A 20,465-nucleotide genomic window follows, 5' to 3' on the forward strand; every position below is an offset into this window, starting at 1 on the left:
AATATCGGCTGCAGTGGCTCCCGGGATCAAATATCGCGTGCAGTGGCTGTATTTTCGGTGGAGGCAAAAATGCTGTAGGCCCGTGTGCTCAGATCTGGGTGCATGTTAAGGAAACCCAGGAGGCCGAAATTTTTGTGGTCCTTGTCTCTCATAATCATATGGTGGTTTTGGGACGTTAAACCCCACATATCTATCAAGCGAGCACCAGTGATTCATATCAGCTTATTGCTTCTGGTGTTGCTAATACTCATGTTCCTGCTGGCATCATTGCGCAAGGGCAAAAAACTAAGATACAGTCAATCTCGGATATATCAAACGGATATATCGAATAATTGGCTATATTGAACAGTTGAAAAATCCTCTTGAATTTCCAATGCAAAAGTATAGAACCAGTGCACCCATATATAGAACTCCCGCACAGCAAGACATCCACTGTATTGAACGCTGTGCCACGCCAAAGCCCAGAAAATGCATTCTTTCTAGCTAGTATTTATCAATATTAGGCCGCATTTTAACAAGTTTTAATCTTTTTTCTAGCGCTGGCAACAAAAATCGTGTTATTGCATCGCGCTGATCTTCTTCGTTGTGCTACACTTGAGAGTACATCTGTACGCGTGATCTGCAGGCCTTGGCATGAGGGCATAGTGTTTTCTAAAAGACCGATTGCCGAGGGCACCTAAATGAGAAGGCCAAGTCACTCAGCAATCTCATTGAAATGTTCTCATTCCCTTTCTTATTTGTTAGCGCACAATGGCGTGCAATCATAAATGCGTGGCCTTTGAGATGTACAGCCTTGTGACGTGTTTTTAGTGTTTTCGTTTTAAAAACGCATGTCTCGGAGGCTACGCTTTTTTTTATCTTTTTGCATTAAAGCCGCTGAAGGCAGCAGCGGCCAGCTAGAAAGCCACAGTGACATCGATATCGCCAACATGTCGATGGTGGGAACCTGGACGAACTCGGCATTGTCTCTTGCGCCTTCTGGTCTTGTGTACTTTTCTCCTCGTTCCTGATAAATCCTCATTCTGGAGTTGAACTGAACACTGACCCGCAAGTAGTGATGAAAAATGTGATTGGCGCTTGGAGCAACGTCAAGTAAAACACTGTCGTAAACGTTCCTTGCGGGCTAGGTGGCAACTTCGAGTGCGTCATGACCGCTGACAACGGCGTACGGTGCCTCAGTTAATTCTGCGACTTATCAGCATTTCGCGGCACCATATTCGACAGTGAGTGACTTCATCGGTACAAGTGACTGCTTAGCTGTTTCTGACTGCATCGATACTGAAATTTTGGCTGCCGTTGCTGTGGAAGTGTAGCCGTGCAATTGTGAATGTGCCAACGCCTTTGCTGCCGCTGCTCACCAATCTTTTGCCACGCTACAAAACTTGCATCGGCATTCTGCAGCAATCATCGTTGGGGCCGAAAGAGCTAAGTTCACTTATTTCCTTCGTGTCCTTCTTGTCTCTGTGTCGTCTTCTGTTTTTGCGCTATAACTATCATCATCATCTCAATGATGTTGAGGATGACTGGAACTTGATGGCGTGCAAGCAGCAAGACAAGTTTACAGACTACTGTGAACTCCCTTTAAGACGAACTCGAAGGGACCATGAAGAATTGTTCATCTTATCAGATGTTCGTCTTATCAGAAGCACCCCCGAAAAAGAAAACGCGGCGCAGAGAAAGAACTCGTTTCCTCGGCGATGGCAGCGGCAGCGACGGCGAGGTCGGAGATGGAGAACATCCACGTGGAGAGAGCTGTGGATGTACAACGCGAGCTCACATGTTCCCGCTGAGAAATGGCATTGGTCATGAGAGCTGCTCTCTTTGCGAATAGGGAGTCTCGGTCGTCATTTCGTTTTTTTACTTTTTCCCCTGCTTGCTTCTTCGCGGCCGATAGCCGATCTCAAAACTCTTTCGCTCTCTCGTTTTCTTCTTGTTTGCTTTGCCGCTCGCTCTGCGGGTCGAAGTGCGGGTGATGCCGCGGGCCATTCTTTCGTCGCTGCCTCACTCCCTCCGCCATGGCGCGAATTCGCTTCGCGCCGTTGCTGCTTTTGTATTTTCTTTCCCTCCGGCCGCGGGAATGCCTCCCCAAGATTGCCATAATTCCTTTGTAGAATCGCCTCGGTCTCCCGGTCTCCGCGAAAGTGTTTGTCTTAACAGAAGAGCTGGTGCAAGGCTGTTCGTCGTAAGCGGATTTTTTTTGCATTCGGTCTATGGAAAACCAAACAAACGTTCTCACGTTGTTCGGCATAAGCGAGAATTCGTCTTAAACGAGTTTGTCTTAACGGGAGTTCACTGTATTTTAATACGAAATAAAGTGAGGTATCTTGCAGCGCGCACCTTGTTTCTTGTTTTACTATAAGCAAATCGTTATGTTAGCTTGTTAAACGATTTGTGAAGCCTGAAATGCTTCAATTTAGGCCTTGATTATGCATATTTTGTATTTAGAATTCTCTATATATGGAACTATTTTGCCATTCCCTTCAAGTTCAATATATCTGAGAATGACTGTATAAACATCTGCGATTCTGCAACTTGGTGCATGCAGCCCAACATATCAAATCAGTTATGGTGTGAAGGGTGTAGTAGTATTTTACTTTCTCTTTCATATGTTTTTAATAAAAATTCAATTGGGAGTCAGCGCTGTGATGAGTCCTTCTTTTCTTTTCTTGTCATCGTTGCGCTGTGTCAGAAAATGTTCAAATCTGTTCATTTACTTTCTTGAACAAAAGAGCATATGTGGTCATTAACCCGGCAGGATACCCAGGACATGTCCAGAATTTAGCTCATGAGGGCATTGCAGTTTGTTTCATTAGAAGAGACTATAAAATCATGAAAGTCCGCATGGGATACGATTTGTTTATTTTATTTTTTTTTTATTGTACCATGCAAAACCTAATCAGTGGCGGAGAGCAGCACCCAGGCAGTGCTTTTTTTTTTAAAATGACACGGAAAAGTTATACCCCTGTCACACATGGCAATTTATGTGCATTTTGAGCAAGTACACTTTGCCGCGAGTGTCATTTGTGCACTGTCATGCGAGAAAGTTCAGTGTCACTCACTGCAAAGTACACTTACCAGCAAGTGGGTTCACCAACCTCACTTTGCTGTGACGGCTGAGACGACGTGTGTAGCCTCGCTACCAGTGGTTTGTACATAAATACGCTGTTGCTTAAAGCAGCACTCATACTATTCTTACACCATTGTTTTTGTGATGAGGAATAGTGCTATGCTATGTAATAAATATGCTATGTATTAAAACAAGTCATAAAGTGCAACAAAAAACCTTGCTATTCTCACGGTCCGGCAGTTTGTGGCCACGTCTGCTAGGGGGATGCGGCAGCACATGCTGCTCAATGGCTGCATCCATCGCATTGCTCCATGCAAACTTGCCCATGTGTAGGTGAGTTGCTTTATAATCATTTGGGGTGGCGTGTGCCACAGGTGCTACTTCCACGAACACAACGTGGTCTGATGATGAGACACTGGCACAAAAGTAACATATACGTTGTGCTACAAATCCATCGATTGTCACTGCCACCATTTCCAAAGTACACTTCCCTTTCTCGTGTAGCAGCGAACTGCCTAAATGACACTTTGTTAGTGTAAGTACACTCGCTCAAAGTGCACTTGAGCTGCCACGTGTGACAGGAGTATTAACTTGTTTCAAACTTATGACTTTTTTAGCCGAGAAGGCTCTCAAAAAGGGTTCCGCAGACCCCTCCTCGGGGTTCTGCGAACCACCGATAAATTTTTCCTAATTCTGCACTCGCCCAATCAACTCACTTAGATGGTGATCCCGAGAGTTGATCAATTCAGGGAACCTCCATTATTTATGCCTGAGATTTCATGAGCACATCTCAGTGCTTTTATTGTATTGAAAATAAATATCAATGTAGCTCGCCGGGGGAAAGGTGAAGAGAGGGTTCCATGGCACCAACATGCTTGAGAACCCCGGCTTTGAGTAAAATTACTAGTACCTATTTTCTTTGATGATATCGCATTACCTTTCTTGTATTGTTTTCTCATTCGCCTCACTGGAATGTTGCACCTTGTGTTACAATGCAGAGTGGAGGGAGGCGTTGTGCAGTGCCTGCCACAACACTCACATTTGATGGTATCATTTTGCCTGCCTTTTGCTCACTTGCAGACAGCCTAACTTCTTACCTGGACTTTGTGTACGAACACAAGGTGGAGCTTCTGGGCAAGCTGGGCCGCTGGCCGGAAGCCAATGCTGTCAGTAAGACACTGCTGCTTGGCAAGTAAGTCGGCCCTCTCGTTGTGCGTGCAAAGGGCAGCCGTTTTTTTTTTTTTTTTTTTTTTTTGTCTCGCTTGGAGGTTGCGGATTGGCCTTCCATTGGCTGTGGTGCTTAGAAAGCTTTACGGTAAAATTGTGAAAATGTTTAGAGGATCTGGTACTTACGGAACACCTCTTTTTCAAAGTAGAGTACAGTACAGTACTCTATATTATATTTACTCGCGCAATCCTCGCACTCGCACAATTCTCGCACCCCCCACATCGCCCAAGAAAACTACGATTTTTTTTTTTTCCTCGAGTAATTATTGCACCCCCGAAAACTACCGCAATAATGTCGTCTGCTCGTTCCAGCCACTGATGATGATAGCACGTGCCATCTGGCGCTATCTCTTAAGCATCAAGCGTAATATTGCACAGAGATTCGATTCAATCCAAGCAAAGCCGAAGTGGGCAGTGTGCATTGCGACTTGCTTATTATGTTGTGTCTGTAATCTTGGCGCCTTATGGGGCGATACTGAAGCCATACGGCTGCTTCAAGTTGCAAGTGATAGATCATGCGCTAAACAACGGCAACAGGGCTGCCGGTGGGCCCTTCGGAGTCAACGAGTTTTGTGTTCGCTACAGGTGATGGCAGCTGAAAGCCACCAAGACGCGTTGGGCCTGCCGTGTGCCTAAAACTGGGATTGATGGTAAACTTAATTTCTTCAGAAGGAATCTGCGGACGATTCTGTTAAATAGCCATCAGGCCACTACTGACGTTATACGCTTACCTTTCGAGGGCTCCTGTTGAGCGCCGACCGCTACCGCAACGCCCACAAGCTTCGCGTACTGATTCTCGACTATTTGCTTTCACTTTTTGCGTCTCAAATAAATCTTGCCTTGTGTTGAACCTCTGCTTTTATTGTTGAGGTAAGTTCTAATTAGTACTTCTTAAAGCTTGCTGTAAGTTGCAGGTGTGATAATCCCGATTTGCGGCCACTTCGTTTTCTTTTTCGCTCTCTGCGTTTTCGTGGAAAGTTCTCCCCGCGTAATTCTCGCACCCCCCAATTTTGCATCGGTTTTCTGTCAAAAAAATTGCGAGGATTATGCGTGCGAGGATTATGCGGGTAAATACGGTACTAGCGGACAACCTTACTTGGCAATGAAGGGAAGGCTACAGAGCCAAAGAGGGCGTGTGCCATTACTGAAGAATATAGTCTCTCAATGAAGTTCGTGTTTTCCATGTGAAAGCCGTTGAAAAGATTACTTTCTATGTGATGCTGTTTAGTATAAAATGCAGCTTACACCAAGGAGATATTCATATTTGCTTCACTTATGCTGTGTCATTGAGCTTTTGCATGTGTGAAAACGTCGCACGTTTTACACTCACATCAAGGTCAAAATGGCGTATTCATCTTTAGGCGAGCACTCGTCACCCTTTAGCTATTTTGACAACTTGCCAAAAGCGCGAGCTTGTGACAAATTTCGCTAGCAAATGGCTGTCTAAGCAAATTGCATGTAGTGTTCTCATTTGAACACGATCGTCATCCTAAATTCGAACAAAAGCGGACTACTTCGCGGAGAAATACATGTACACTAGCTCCACCCCTGTAGCTTTCCCTTCATTGCCAAGAAACGTTGTCCGCATGTATGGTACACAACCCCTTCTTAACAGTCTAATCAATTAAGGGGAGGCATGGGTCTTGAAATGGTGAAGAAATTGCAAAAAAAAAAAGATTATTTTTGAAAAAGTGCAGTATTACAAAGCTCGAACATATAATAATCTCCCGGCGAAATCTGAAAGCTGAATTCGAGAAATTTAAAAAAAAGTGTTTTACATGTCTAGGTAGAGGGGAAATGACCAAAAATTGGCTAAATATGTTAGAAGTTCGCACGCTCCTAACTTCTGAACGCGGCGACTGGGCGCCGCCATCTTAGTGTTGTTTTGAAGCTGCTTCCTTTGTGCGTCTTACCCTATTTTCAAAATGGCCCCAGTGCAGGGAGAGCGATGCCATCACTCCTTTTCCAAAGGTGGCTTGCGCGCACGGGATTAGTCTAAACACGTGCTTGCCCCATGCGCTGGCCTGCTAATTGCCCGCCGCGTTTGTTTTGCTTTTCTTTTCCCCACGATCTCGCGTTGTGATTACACAATCACTTGACTTTGGCTTTCGGCTGCTCCGCAACATTCTTCAGGTTCGCAACTTCACTACCACGTTTCACCAACTGCGATTATTGAGCTGCTTAAATGTCCGAACGCATTTGTCTGAAGAAAACTACACGCTGCCTATTCGACGATAAACGTCGGTGACCATGGAATGTTTGACAAAATTGACGAGGCATGTCTCGCTATAGCCTCTAGACAGATTGAACATGCAGCTGCATCCTAGCGCATTCAGCCAAGACGCCTCGAATGCCAGCACGGCGCCGCAGCGCACTACATCGAGCGCGTGCCCTTAGTCGAGCCATGTCTTCAGTGCTGCCGCGGAGCGCGTCTGGAATCTTCGGTTGGCGGTCTGTGTACGAAAACACAACTTGGCATGTGTAGTGTGTATATTTCGTCGGCCCCAAACTTTGAGTGTTATTGCATAACGCGTCTATACCGTTTTCTTATCAGCTGAAGAAAATAGCCGGCGCGCAGCAAGTGCGGCCAACGTGAAAAAGCACTTGGCGTCAGGTCGGCAACAGAATGAAAATTTTAACTTATCGGCGTCGACAAGGAAAAGGGAAACCCCAGTGACAGTGGAACAGAATTCTTAATGATGAATTGAGTGCGGTTAATTATATCCTAGGCATTCTTATTTGCTCCGACTGCGGGGAGAGTGTCTAAGGACCTACGAAAAGGACTTTAGTGTGAAGTTCGGGACAGCGTGCTCAATGAGCGATTTGCTTCACTGAGGGTGACTGGAGATTCATCAATAATGTCATTTATATGTCCAACAAAGAGTACGCGGTCAGGAATGCCGCAAAAAATAAGCTCGTGAATAGGCACAAAGCAACAGTGGACATTGCCTACAACCCTGGTCAGCTATGAAGTGTAGATTGAAGCCCATGTCATTGCAAGAATTTCAATAATGTTATTTTTTCCCCTTTTTTTATTTTTGTGACTCTGACCTTGGTGCAAATAGCGAAATCACAGACCACATAGGCATGTCATTTTTACGCATAGTGTACACATACAAGCTGAAATACAACTGTGAAGAGATTGGTAGCAGCTTTCTCGCATTATTTTCTAGGACTATGGATGTTAATACAGCAAGTTTTTCATGGTACCTGTGACATTATTGTAACATATATCGCATTATCTCGTTTCTGAAGGGCAAAGTTGCATAATGATAATGATGCTATTTATTCAGTTACATTGCAATTCCACATAATTTTGTGGGAAACTAAAACTTCAAATGCATTTTTCTCAGTTTCATGTTTTTAGACAAACACATAGCCTTACGGGACATGTTTACATGTTTTTATTGACTCTAAATAAAAAGTTTGATACCGATGTGTTTGTATAAGCAGTTTCAATATTGCAAGCACTGTACTACTCGGAAAAACTTCCAGTCTCCTCATTTACCAGCTCCTAACGTCGAAACTAAAAGCACATTTCAAAGTTTTTTTTCAAGGGTAACAAAACTCTCTCATTGTTTTTCAGATATAAAAAACATGCCTAAAGTTCAAATTAATTTTTTTTTTATTTTTATGTAGCTGGAAAAAAAAACATTGAATTCAATATATATTTCGCCAAATAAGGGAATGAAAGTTTTGAAAGTGAGCGGGTTATTTTCTAAAGCTCTTTTTGCCCACCGGTGCATTAATGCACATTAGTGGGCAATACCGAATATTATCAAGGACTTGTGTTTGTAAGCACTGAAAGGATCTATAGATCTGGCCAATAATGCTAGTAATTTTTTTTTATACCTTGTTCACCAAATTGTAGTTCATGACAATTATAAACAATATGTGGCAGAAATGTTTTACTCAAGTTTGTATTCATTACCTTAACATTCAAAGTTTGTTGCAAACATTGAAATTAGCATCATTGGCTAGGCCAGCTCTCTGGCAATCTGGATATATACTTTGTTTTTGTGTTTGACATAGCGAAATTGCCAAAAAGTCCCGTAACAAATATGCTGATTGTGTATTATAAAAATTTTATATCTTCTGTTTTAATGCGCTCCTCGGAGCGAGTGGACACGCGTCGTGTCGGCTCCGGTTTCAACGAATGTTTTGCAGTGGAAGTCACCTAGAAGCCCACAAGACTTTGGTACCCGCGTATTCAGCTTGTCATCAGGAATTGCCTGGCACCAAGTTCCAGGTGGGGACTTGAATTTTGACACCTTTTTGATGCATTTTTGTCAATCACGCTGGCGGGAGAGCTACGCCTAACGCCTGCAAAGCCACCGGCAGCACAGCTGCCAGAGACGCTGCTGCCTAGGCCGGCCTAGCTCTGCGGACACCAAGAAACGCCGGTCAGCGCGTTTCACGCGTCCGACTTTCTGGAAAGAAATGGGGGTCGCTGTGAAAAGAGAACCCATTTCCCGTGAAGAATTCGAAGAAAGTACAGGATGGAGCACTGTAGGATCAAAGAAGTCGACCGGCGGGCAATCACTGGAACCCGGTGGGGATTCTCAATGAGGGAATAACAGCAGGAAACAGCGCGAGCAACGCCTGCGTCAAATAACAAGATTAAGCCAGATGCCTCCACTGCCCCGGGGCGACTACAAGATCATCATCCGACCTAGAGGCGGCTTTCGACCTTCCGATCATGGAGCCGCTCGACTGGCGACTAGCATTTACCATGCCGCAGAAATTCCGAGACAAGCCCAAGATGAGGGCACAACATGCCCAAATTTTCAGCAAAATATCATCGTTGTAAACACACCCATCGAGGCGCATGCTGATAGATACCAGAAAATCTCTCGCATTGTGGTCGGCAACAAGACGTACGATACCAGCGCATATGAAGCAGCACCAGACGGTACGTCAAAAGGCGTGATAAGTGATATCCCGTTGGAAGATATCGCCTGAGATGTTACGGCTAATGTGATTACGACAAAGAACACCACAGCCATCGCTGCGAAACGCCTCAGCAACACAATGACGCTGATCGTACTGTTCGCTGGTCTTCACATGCCAACATACGTTCGATACGGTGGATCAATGTTGAGGTGCTCCCTTTACCGCAAGCAGATAGACACGTATTATCAATGCGGTCGCCTGGGGCACCGTGCAGATGTATGGCCAAGCTTGAAAGACCACGTGTGCCGTGGCTGTGGTACGACCAACCCCTCGCAAGATCACCAATGCAAGCCCACTTGTCAACTATGCGGCGACGACCACCAGACGGCCGAGAAGGCGTGCAGGGCACGTTACAAGACGCCGTACCTGGTGAAACGCCGGCGATGGGAGCGACAACAACAATATGAAGACTACCCGATGAAGCCAATGTCTTTCGACAACAGCTTCGAGCAGCGGAACACTACTCCTACCTGGAAGCGCGAAAGAAAGCCTGGTCGAGATCTCGGTCGCGGTCTCGCTCCCGGCCCCGCTCCCGGTCGCAGTCAACATCTCGGAGCCATACACCTGGACCTGGCGCAACCTTCAATGTGGGCTGGGTAGACGTAGTCAAGGGGGCGCGCTCGGGGTCTGAGGAGGCCGCTTCTCAATGCAAACTTGATAAATTAGCGGCTGAAATAGCACAGCTAAAGCAGATGTTAGCACAATGCAACCAGAAAATTACAGCTTTAGGAGAAGAAAACAGGACCCTCAAGGAGGAGTTACACCACTATAAAAGAACAAAACATGCTCCGTCAGTAGTACCACTGCTCTCAGCTGTTACACCCAGTGAAAAAATGGAGGAAGGTACAACACCACCACCTCCCAAGCACAGAGCCGAAACCCAGGCCAATGAAGACAAACCCACAGGCGTGACGCCCGAGAATAAAGTCCTGAAGGAAGTTCAGCAATCAGTCAAAGAATTAAATGAGTGGATGAGCAACGCGTCCCGACTGATCTCGGCCCTTACTGACCGCGTAGAGACTATAGCTAAAATTACTCGGCAAGAAAACGAACACCTACAACAGCGACTCATCGCTGTGGAGGCTAGAGTCACTCCTCTGCCACCTAGCAGACTGGACCCCACGGCGACTGTAAAGCAACCTTCCTCGTCGGCATTCAGTGTGATACAGCCGGTGACATTCTGACCTCCTGCGTCTTATCATAGCTAGAAATCATGCCTACACAATTTGGCAATGGAATTGTAGAAGCTACGTGAATAATCAAGCAAATCTTCAGCAATACCTTAAGGGAAAAGTTAAGCCCGAAATCGTTTTATTACAGGCGACACCTTGTCTCGCTAAATTAACAGGCTATCGCTCGATCGGACATGCCAACGGGGAGACGACTGTCCTTACCACCCTAGTTAGACGAAACATTACGTTCACGCAACACGACATGGAAATTAGCAATATAGACAATATATTTATTGAACGCGTTCCGCGACGCAAGGCACACGAAAGTCTTTTTATATTAAACATATACGGCAACCCTAAACAAAAGAAGCACAGCTTTCTCACACTCTTTAAACGCGCCCTCAACATCGCTGGCCAAAATCCTATCTTAATAGCGAGGGACTTCAACGCACCACACACTGCCTGGGGATACTCTTATGTGTTTCCTAAAGGTAAAACCTCTGGTTTGACTCGCAGCAGGAGGGATTAACTCTCATCACCAACCCTAGCACACCCACACATGCAGGCACTAGCTCGAGTAAAGACACAACGCCTGATCTGACGTTCACGAGAAACACATCAGCAGCCACCTGGAAAAATACCCTAGAGGACCTGGGCAGCGACCTCTACATCATCGAGGTACATGTTCAAGGTGGCCCACGTGAACCCATGGGAAAACAGCTAAAGTTGGTAGACTGGGCCCATTTCCGCAAATCACATGAGAACCAGGTCCAACCCATCAGCGACATAGAGGACTGGATACACACGCTTAAACAGGATATTAATAATGCCACCTCAATCGTACCTCCCGAGGTACACCTCGAAGAGATCGATAGCCAGCTTCTCCACAAGTGGGAAGCAAAGCAATCACTCCAAAAGAGGTAAAAGACACAGAAACACAACAGAAACGTCAGAAAACGCATAGCACTGCTCAGCACAGAGATAGAGATGTATGCAACACAGCTAAGCCGGCAACACTGGGATGAAACCTGCGATGCGATGGACAGGCAGCTAAGTCTTATTAAAACATGGCATTTTCTACGGTTTCTGCTCGATCCAGAAGACAGCAAAACCGCCCAACGACAAACTGTCAACAAACTAATACATGCTTACAAAGGCACCGACGAGGAGTTTCTCAGAGAGGTAGAGCTTAAATATATCTCTCAGGCTCCTACTCAGCAGCATCCAGATTATACGGGCCAGGTCAACACTCTGTACGAAGAATTCACCGAAGCGGATATCTGTGCCGCCCTACAAAAGCTTAACACCAAATCTGCACCAGGTCCGGAAAACATCACGAATAAGATAATGCGTAATTTGGACGATGAGTCGATCACGCATTTCATAGACTATATTAATAACTGTTGGAACACCGGAATCTTGCCCCCGCAGTGGAAAACGGCCAAAGTGATTATGATTCCGAAAGCAGGCAAACCACTGAATACTGACAATCTTAGGCCCATCTCCTTAACATCTTTCATTGGCAAATTGATGGAACACGCTTTCCTGACTAGACTGACAAATTACCTCGAAGACTGATTTTTTCCCACACACCATGATTGGCTTCCGCAGGCATCTTTCAACGCAGGATGCCATGTTGCAGCTTAAACATCACATCATAGACCGTACAGGATGCTCCACTAGGGGCATACTTGGTCTTGATCTCAAGAAGGCTTTTGACTCTGTCACGCATAGCACCATTCTAAATCAGGTCAATACCCTAAACTTGGGGCTTCACACGTACAACTATATAAGAGCATTTCTTACGGGCAGAACGGCCACGACCACTGTGGGAGCACTCAGGTCGTCCGAAATAACCATGGGAAGTGCGGGCACCCCGCAGTTTTCCGTGATCTCTCCCTTGTTGTTTAACCTCGCCCTCATTGGTCTTCCTTCAAAACTTCAAACCATCCAAGGACTTTATCACACCATTTACGCCGATGACATCACCCTCTGGGTGTGCGACGGCAGTGACGGTTCCATTGAACAGAGATTACAGGAGGGGATTGACACAGTGGAACGGTATTTACAAGAAACTGGACTATCGTGCTCGGCGGAGAAATCTGAGCTACTGCTATATCGCCCTACACTTAGAGGTCGGCCACCCAAACAACATCCCCAAGCGCAGGCACACGCTGATATAAAACTCACTACAAGCGATGGTCACGCCATACACACCGTGGACAAAATCAGAGTGCTAGGTTTGATCATAGAAGGTAAGGGTACCAACGGAGAGACAGTTCGCAACATTGAAGCCAGAGTGTCTAACACGATGTGCCTCATTAGGCGCATTACCAGTAAACACAAAGGTATGAAAGAGGCAAGCGTCATCCGTTTGATCCAATCATTCGTTCTGAGTCACATCAGCTATACAGCGGCGTACCACCAATGGTTCACTGCGGAAAAGTCAGAACTCAACAGCCTAATTAGGAAAAGTTACAAACAAGCGCTAGGTTTGCCTCAAAACACCTGCACCGAACTCCTCCTTCAACTTGATTTACACAATACCCTTGAGGAACTTATTGAGGCGCAACAAATCTCCCAATTCGAGTGATTAGCCAAGACTAGGCCAGGCCGCCAGGTTCTATGTAATCTCGGTATTTCTTACCACACTCAACACTGAGACAAACACGACAAACCACGCACTATCCGTGCTAAGCTCACAGTGCCACCCATACCAAGAAACATGCACCCTGAACACAACAAGGGCAGACGTGTGAGTGGAGCCAGAGCCATGTCAAAGATGTTTGGGTGCAACCATGAGGCAGTCTTTGTCGACGCAGCACGCTACCAGGAACATCACCGCTTCGTGGCTGCTGTCGTAGACCACACAGAACAATGCAAAAGCAGCGCGTCAATCATCACACGGAACGTAGAAACCGCAGAGGAAGGGCCTATCGCGATGGCCATAGCCCACACTAACGCCTCGTGTGTAATTAGCGACTCGCAGACAGCCGTTCGAAACTACGCCAACGGCAGAATCTCCCCTGAGGCATTGCGGATTCTTAGTACAGGCAAAAGTCACGAGGCGGACAAATGCGTGTACATCTTGTGGTTCCCTGCCCACACACCACTAGGTAACGCGGAGGACAGTCCGAATGAAGTGGCGCACAACAGGGCTCGAGGTCTTACGTTTCGAGTCACAGACGAAGCGGCCATCCAAACGCACCTTTCTGCGTCGGTGTGGGAATGGGACAATCGGCTCACTAAATTTAATGACTTAATTCAACACTATTGACTGCAAAGGCGGGAGTACCCTCCGCCTCACCCCTAGCTAAATTGGGCCCAGTCCGTTCAGTGGCGGCAGCGACAAACATGCACATACACGAACCCTGTCATCATGCACTACATATATCCTGACGTCAATAGTTCTAATCTATGCCAGTACCACCAGAGCCACTCTTGACCATATCCTATGGGAATGTCCAGCATTAGTTAGAAATTCTGGGGTCGCGGCCTCCAATGAAGACCTTCGGGCGCGTTGGCGGACTGCACTGTTCAGTTCGGGCCTGGACAAGCAACTTTGGGCGATTCAGCAGGCCAAGGAAACTGCCGGGAGACACGGTCTCTCCGTTGGCCCCTAGGTGGGAGCCCATCCCAGCAACCTGCCGGAAATTAGTAGTCTACATCTCTCTCTCTCTGTTCTAATGCAGCTATCGAAAATCTACTTACAGATTAGGAATATGCAGAAAAAATTAAAATAGTGTATCATGTTTAATTTGATTCAAGCAAATAATAAAAAAATTGTTCTAAGATGTATTTGCAGCAAATTCCTGAAATTATTTTTTTTTACCTAATGCATTGTTTGACCAATAAAGCCATAGGTCCTCATTGTACAGTTGCTGGTTTGTAGGCTTGCAAGTTGTCAGACTAAATATCTTGAAAAGGTTGCGCTGAAGCCACGCCTACTTGAACATTGTGGCGAGGCGATAGGCAAGTTTGCTGGGTCACTGCCGCAATTCAGGCACCAGGTGCAGTCGAAAGCTCTTGTTTCACTTTCGGATATCCTTTGCGGGCCTTGCGGCAAGTTCTTTCAAATGGAAAGGGAAGTTGTTTATACCTTCTCAGTGTCTTTCCTTTTCTCTGGCTTCCAACGTATGCCGGTGGCACTCCGTGTTACATTCGCATATGAACCTGTTCTTTCTGCCTTTCTCACACCAGCCATGGTGGTCTAATGGCATTCGGCTGCTGACCTGCATGTCACGGGGCCAAATCCCAGCCGCGACGGCCACAATTTCGATGTAGGCGAGAACACTTGAGGCCTGTGTGCTTGGCTTAGATTTAGGCGCACGTTAAAGAACCTCAGGTAGTCGAAATTTTTGGAGCTTTCTACTACAGCGTCTCTGATAATCATGTGGTTTCGGGACATTAAAATCCAACAATGATTTTTATATTTTCGCCTTATTTTCGCGGGCAGCCCGGACAACTGGCAATACCACAAGCAGTACCTGAACAGTGTGGAGAAGCTGCAGTCTATGGGCTGGACACCCGAAGAGAGCAGCACTGAGTGAGTCACTGAGTTGAATTAACACCTGTTGCGCCAATAGGGCCTCTCTGTAGTTGTCTCAGTCGTACTGTGGCAGGCTATCTTCATTTCTGGCTCTGCATCTTGCGCACTTCCTTGCAGAGTGGACGAGAGGTATGAGTTGTGCCCACCAGCTGACTACACGTACCCAATGGCCCTGGACTTCATCGAGACTCTCAAGAAGTCTTTCAATAAAGGTGGACTGCTCCGAGGTCCTTGCATGGCTCATGTTGTCATCATGGTCAGGGAGAAGGCCAGTCAGGAAGTCCTCGGTGAGTAAGAGCAGGTCTTCCCCAGCTACACATCGTCTCTGTTTCTTCCTGAAACATCTTGTACTGCCATTGCAGTTCTGAACGTGCTAGCATAAATCGCAGAGCTGTTGAACACCCTCTTGCAGAGCGCAGCCTGAATATGTGTGAACACATACGTGCATGTTATGAATGGTGTGGCTTCCCTCTTGGTCTCGGCTCACAATGTATGCACTCTTGCTTTACGCCGGTCATGTGGCACCCATAGCGGACCTGCTGGTGGACTTTTTCAAGAGAACCAGCCACAAGCCATCCTGCCTTCTCGACCTGTCTTACCTGATCAATTTGTGTGCCTTCAGCAACGAAGATATTGTCAAAGTATGTGTTACCGTTCAACCTCCGTAGTTGAAAAGAAAAAAGAAAAACCGAGCTGTGTATTTATCTTTCTAGTCTTCCTTCTTTCTTGAAGTCTTTATGCAAGCTTCCAGTTGTTTTTTATTTTAAGTTTGTGAGGAAAGATGTTCTTGGTGAACAAACTGATTGACTGGTAAGACCATTCGAGCTAAGGATAGCTATAAAAAAACTGTTCCTTCAAAAACACACAGCATACTTCTGATCGTTCTGCAGCTACAGTAGGCACAGAACCTGAAGGGACCAGAAAAATACGTTCCATTTAATTGCAGTTTCTCTTACTGAGAGATGAACAAGGGTGCAAAATACAAGTACTAAACCAATCGTATCAGAGGCAAGAAGCAATCCCATTTAACAGATTTTCATTTACTGGGAGTCTACTGTACATTGACAGTTCTTATACATTGTGGACGAGTGACCTCACTGCTTTTCTGCACTTTCATTTCAGCTGGTGGACAGAATGGAGGCATTGCTGAAAGACGCGCTGCCCGAGAGCTGGCAAAGGCCTCCTGATGTAAGTGCTGCTACTAGGTACTTGACTGGGTCGTGCCGTACTTTTCGAAAATGGTCAGAAAACGCGGCTGATTGGTAGTCGAGGCTCCCGAGAACACATGAGTCAGATACCGTATTCAATCGCGTAATGAACGCTTTTTTTTTCCTTGGAAAATCGGACCGAAGTTGGGGGTGCGTTTATTATGCGAGGCAAATTTTATTGAAACTCATTCGAGAGGAGCACAAAATGCTGTAACACACACACAAAAAAAAGTTTGCTTACTTAGCCTTTCCCAATAGACATACGCATACACTGTTTGGAAATGGCTGCTTTGTTGACTCATCTTCGGTGGCTGAAAGTGTTATCTTCTGCAAGCTGTGCCTGCGCTGCCCGCACACTCCATAAAAGCGTTTCAGGGCTTTATTTTTTCGCAATTGTTTAACGCCAATAGTGGTATATGCTGCGACATCGAGAGGGGCCCAGAAACATGCCCTACGACACTATGACGCACTTAGCCAACTTTTTGGCAACCTCGCACGACTACGCCGTTGACATTGCGCTAAGCTACCACCGAAGCATCAAAACAAACCATCGATAATAAGGCTAACAACAAAATACGGCTGCTGCCTTGCTGTTTCACATGAGAAGTTACTGTAGAAAAGGTAGCCTATATCTTGCATTCCTTGTAGTACGCGCGGATAATGTACATGAAAAGCAAATCGCTACCGAAGTGAGAATCGGGGGGTGCTGCAATGTTGCGGAAATAGTCCCGATCTTTTTTGAGCATCAGGCGATTTTTTCTGGTTAACCATAAATCTGCTACGCGATGGAGACGAATGGTCCTTCGGGACAGCTATGGCAACAGCAAACCCTGTCGTCATCGCTCGAAAATCACGGGCATGTGGATAGGCCTTAAAGTTTCGTATTTACAAAAAGCGATCGCTTGTTGGCACGGACAGTTTCACTTCACTTTTTATTTCCTTAAGGGCCCCCTCAAGGGGGTATTACATAAGGGGTGGGGTTACAATTGGGCGACATATATATATATACCGTATTTACTCGCATAATAGGCGCACTATTTTTTCAGAAAATCCGGCTCGAAGTAGGGGTGCGCCAATTACGTGGGGTAAAATTTTCGAAAATTTTTTCAACTCGGTTCTTGCGCTTTAAATCTGCACACTTGTCAAGTAAAAGGCGACTTTATCGTTTACCAATTAATTCAGCATAAAACAAACATACCTACGTACCTTTTAATGAACAAGCGAGAGCCGTCAACTGCACACACACACACGTAAAATTTATTTACACAAAAGTCGTAGCTGCTCCTCCTTTTCCCTATTCGGAGTCCGAGTCGGAGATCACACATTCATCCTCGCCGTACTGCACTGCCTTCAGTTTAAACCCAGCCGTGTAGCTCGCGTACTTCCCCATGGTGGAACCAAAGTTCAATACACGACCACAACATACGCACACCGCTTGCAAAATGGCGTTTCTTTCTTTTTTTCTGATGGTGGTGATGGCAATCGAGCCCCCGGCGTTGTACACGTGACCTCCAAAAAGCGCGGCGATTTGGGGGGTATCAGTAATTGATGGGACAGCCGTTCTTTTTTTTTTTCACTCATGGACGCTTTTTTTTTTTTAAGTTTTATTTCGACAAACACGTTGGTTAGGTCGTTGCACTTCGAATTTTTTTTATTTGCTCGTCGATTTGCCTTCTTTTTTTCTTCAGGGTACGGGGACCGCGTTTCAACTGTACCGCTGGGGGGTAGAATCGTTTCTGATCACGGCCAAGTTCGGGGTGCGCCTATTATGCGCGGAATTAAAAAAAAAATCGAATTTTCCGCGACCAAACTAGGGGTGCGCCTATTATGCGAGTGCGCTGATTATGCGAGTAAATACGGTATATATATATATATATATATATATATATATATATATATATATATATATATATATATATATATATATATATAATGGAAATACACAACTATACATACAAAAAAATTAAACGTAAACAATATATATACATTTGTAATTATGCACATCAACCAGATATGCATGTAATTAGTAGCCACATATAAACATAAGAATAAATTAGTGGTTAAGCTTCTCAGCAAATGATGATGGGCAGGTGATATCAGCGATAAAACGGGGCAGGCCGTTCCACATAGTCGATGAACGGCAGAAAAAGGAGGCTCAGAAGGTAGTAGTGCGGCTGCGTGGACGGGTTACTTGTAAGTGATGCCCAGTACGAAGGGAGAGGTGTGGGGGGCGGGGCCAAGATGTATGGTGTCTGATGAAGCGAGCTGTAATAGAACTTGTGAAAAAGGATTAGTGAATCAATGCGGCGCCGGGATGACAATGAATCTAAGCCGTATCGTGCCTTCAGTAGTGATACGCTTGTGTGACATGAGTACGATGAATGAATTAATCTTGCGGCGCGATTTTGGACTGCTTCGAGTGCATTGATGAGATATGCTTCATGTGGGGACCATATCGGGGATGCGCACTTATGCTTGATGTGGGGACCATATCGGGGAGCTTCGTGACCTTCCTTCGCTGTGTGCCTATCGGCTGCGATGTCTCTACATTTGCACCATTCATGATCCCCGCTGTGGCGCAAAGATCATTAAAAAATACTGGGGACATGTCGTGCACAAGTGGAAAGAAAGCAACACGGCGCATGGCAGCGGGCGAAGGGGAGGAGGGAGTGAGACGAGGGGGGTCGGCGTCCGCATAGTTATGAACAAAAAACAAATAATATCTTACGGGCAAGGAGGCGCCATGTGTCATTTAGCGGTACTCCAGTGGAATAATGTTGGAGGTACATTTATTACGCGGGGAAAAAAAATCCAAATTTCGATGTCTGAAGTTGGGAGTGCCTTGATTATGCAATCGTGTTCATTACACGAGCAAATGCTGTATACATTGCTGTCACTGAAATCTCTGACATCGTAACACAGGCTTCAGCATTTAGCAACTGTCTTTGTCAAGGCAACACAATCTCTTTTAGCTAGTAGAGCACAATAAGTGTCCTCAGGGTTTGTAAGCGCAGATGTTAAGCAAGAATTTGTAACGTCTTCATATGCATAGTTCCAATAAATATGGATTTGAAGAGCATGCAAATGCTTGCTTGACATCTGTACTTATAGACCTTGAGAAAACTTGTTGTGTTGTACTAGCTAAAAGAGATTGTGTTGTCTCGACATGGCGTGATTCTTCAGTTAAGCATCCCTTTCTCATAGCGCTCTTAAATTGGAATGCGGCATCTTTTTTCCTGTGTAGTGTCTGCTGTGTAGTGACCTCATGATAACAGGGTCATGTTGCTGCAAGCTAAATGTAATGTTGGTTTGTGATGTAAGTGTTCAAGCCATAGTTATGGCTCTATGACTTGAGCTGCAGGTAGAATTACCTCCTTGGATGTCCATTACATAGCCCTAAATTTTCTCATTTTGCTCTGTGTACCACCAATGGAGTACAGTGTCAAAAAGAGAGAACAAATGTGTTCAAATTAAGTGTGCCCCTTGTTCTTTTGTGCACTCATATTTATGGTTGTCAGGAAATATAGTGTGCACCCAAATTTAGTGCACATTCCCGCTTTTGTGATAGACAAAAGTGGCATATTGATGAGGAAAAAGACAAGCTTGCTTTCAAAAGACTTACTTTTGTTTATGCTTCCTTGTCCATTGCCATTTCACTGCGGTCTTGTTTGTTGATAGCTCATTGCAGCTGTTGTTGAACTGAGGTATATATGTATTCACTTAAACCTCACTGTAGCAAAGTTGCTCCTTGGAAGGAAATAGGTTCGTTATATCCGGAAATTCATTATAAAGGTTATTCATAACACTGTATTTATTGCAAGAATGCTTTTCTTTCATTTATTTTGTTATAACTGATATTTTGTTATATCTGTGTTCGTTATATTGAGGTTTGAGTTTATCCACACAAACAAGCACATGCATGCACACACACACACACACGCATGTGCTGACATCTTCATTCAGAATCGTCCCACGTCTTTCGCACTGTAGGTCAGCGCTATGCAGAGGCATCTCACAGTTTGCCAGCTGCGACACTATTTGAGCAGGGACAGCCATCTTTCCTTAGAGGAGCGACTTCCTGTGGTGAGGGAGCTGTTTGCCAGCTACCAGCACAGTCTTCAGTTTGGTGAGTGCAGATGGATGCCTTGTGTCGTCACACCCAAGTTTAGATTGTGTCCGAGAAGACCAAAAGGGTCATCCTCAAACAACATCTAAAGCCATGGTTGGTGACTTGCGGCCCACTTAGCTGTTTTATGTGGTGTCCCATCTATGGGGAAATTGAATATTTT

General features: G+C 45.5%; 1 protein-coding gene across 1 annotated transcript in view; it reads left to right on the forward strand.

Annotated features, from left to right (window-relative positions):
• LOC142803104 (N-alpha-acetyltransferase 25, NatB auxiliary subunit-like) overlaps positions 1–20,465 on the forward strand; it is a 95,248-nt gene that overhangs the window by 13,194 nt on the left and 61,589 nt on the right. The window contains exons 6-11 of the mRNA XM_075888209.1: positions 4,148–4,259; positions 14,876–14,965; positions 15,086–15,255; positions 15,500–15,609; positions 16,091–16,156; positions 20,167–20,302. Coding sequence (XP_075744324.1) covers positions 4,148–4,259; positions 14,876–14,965; positions 15,086–15,255; positions 15,500–15,609; positions 16,091–16,156; positions 20,167–20,302 — 684 coding nt within the window. The remainder of the gene's footprint in view (positions 1–4,147; positions 4,260–14,875; positions 14,966–15,085; positions 15,256–15,499; positions 15,610–16,090; positions 16,157–20,166; positions 20,303–20,465) is intronic.

This window comes from Rhipicephalus microplus, chromosome 3 (genome assembly GCF_043290135.1).
Source record: "Rhipicephalus microplus isolate Deutch F79 chromosome 3, USDA_Rmic, whole genome shotgun sequence".
NCBI lineage: Eukaryota > Metazoa > Arthropoda > Arachnida > Ixodida > Ixodidae > Rhipicephalus > Rhipicephalus microplus.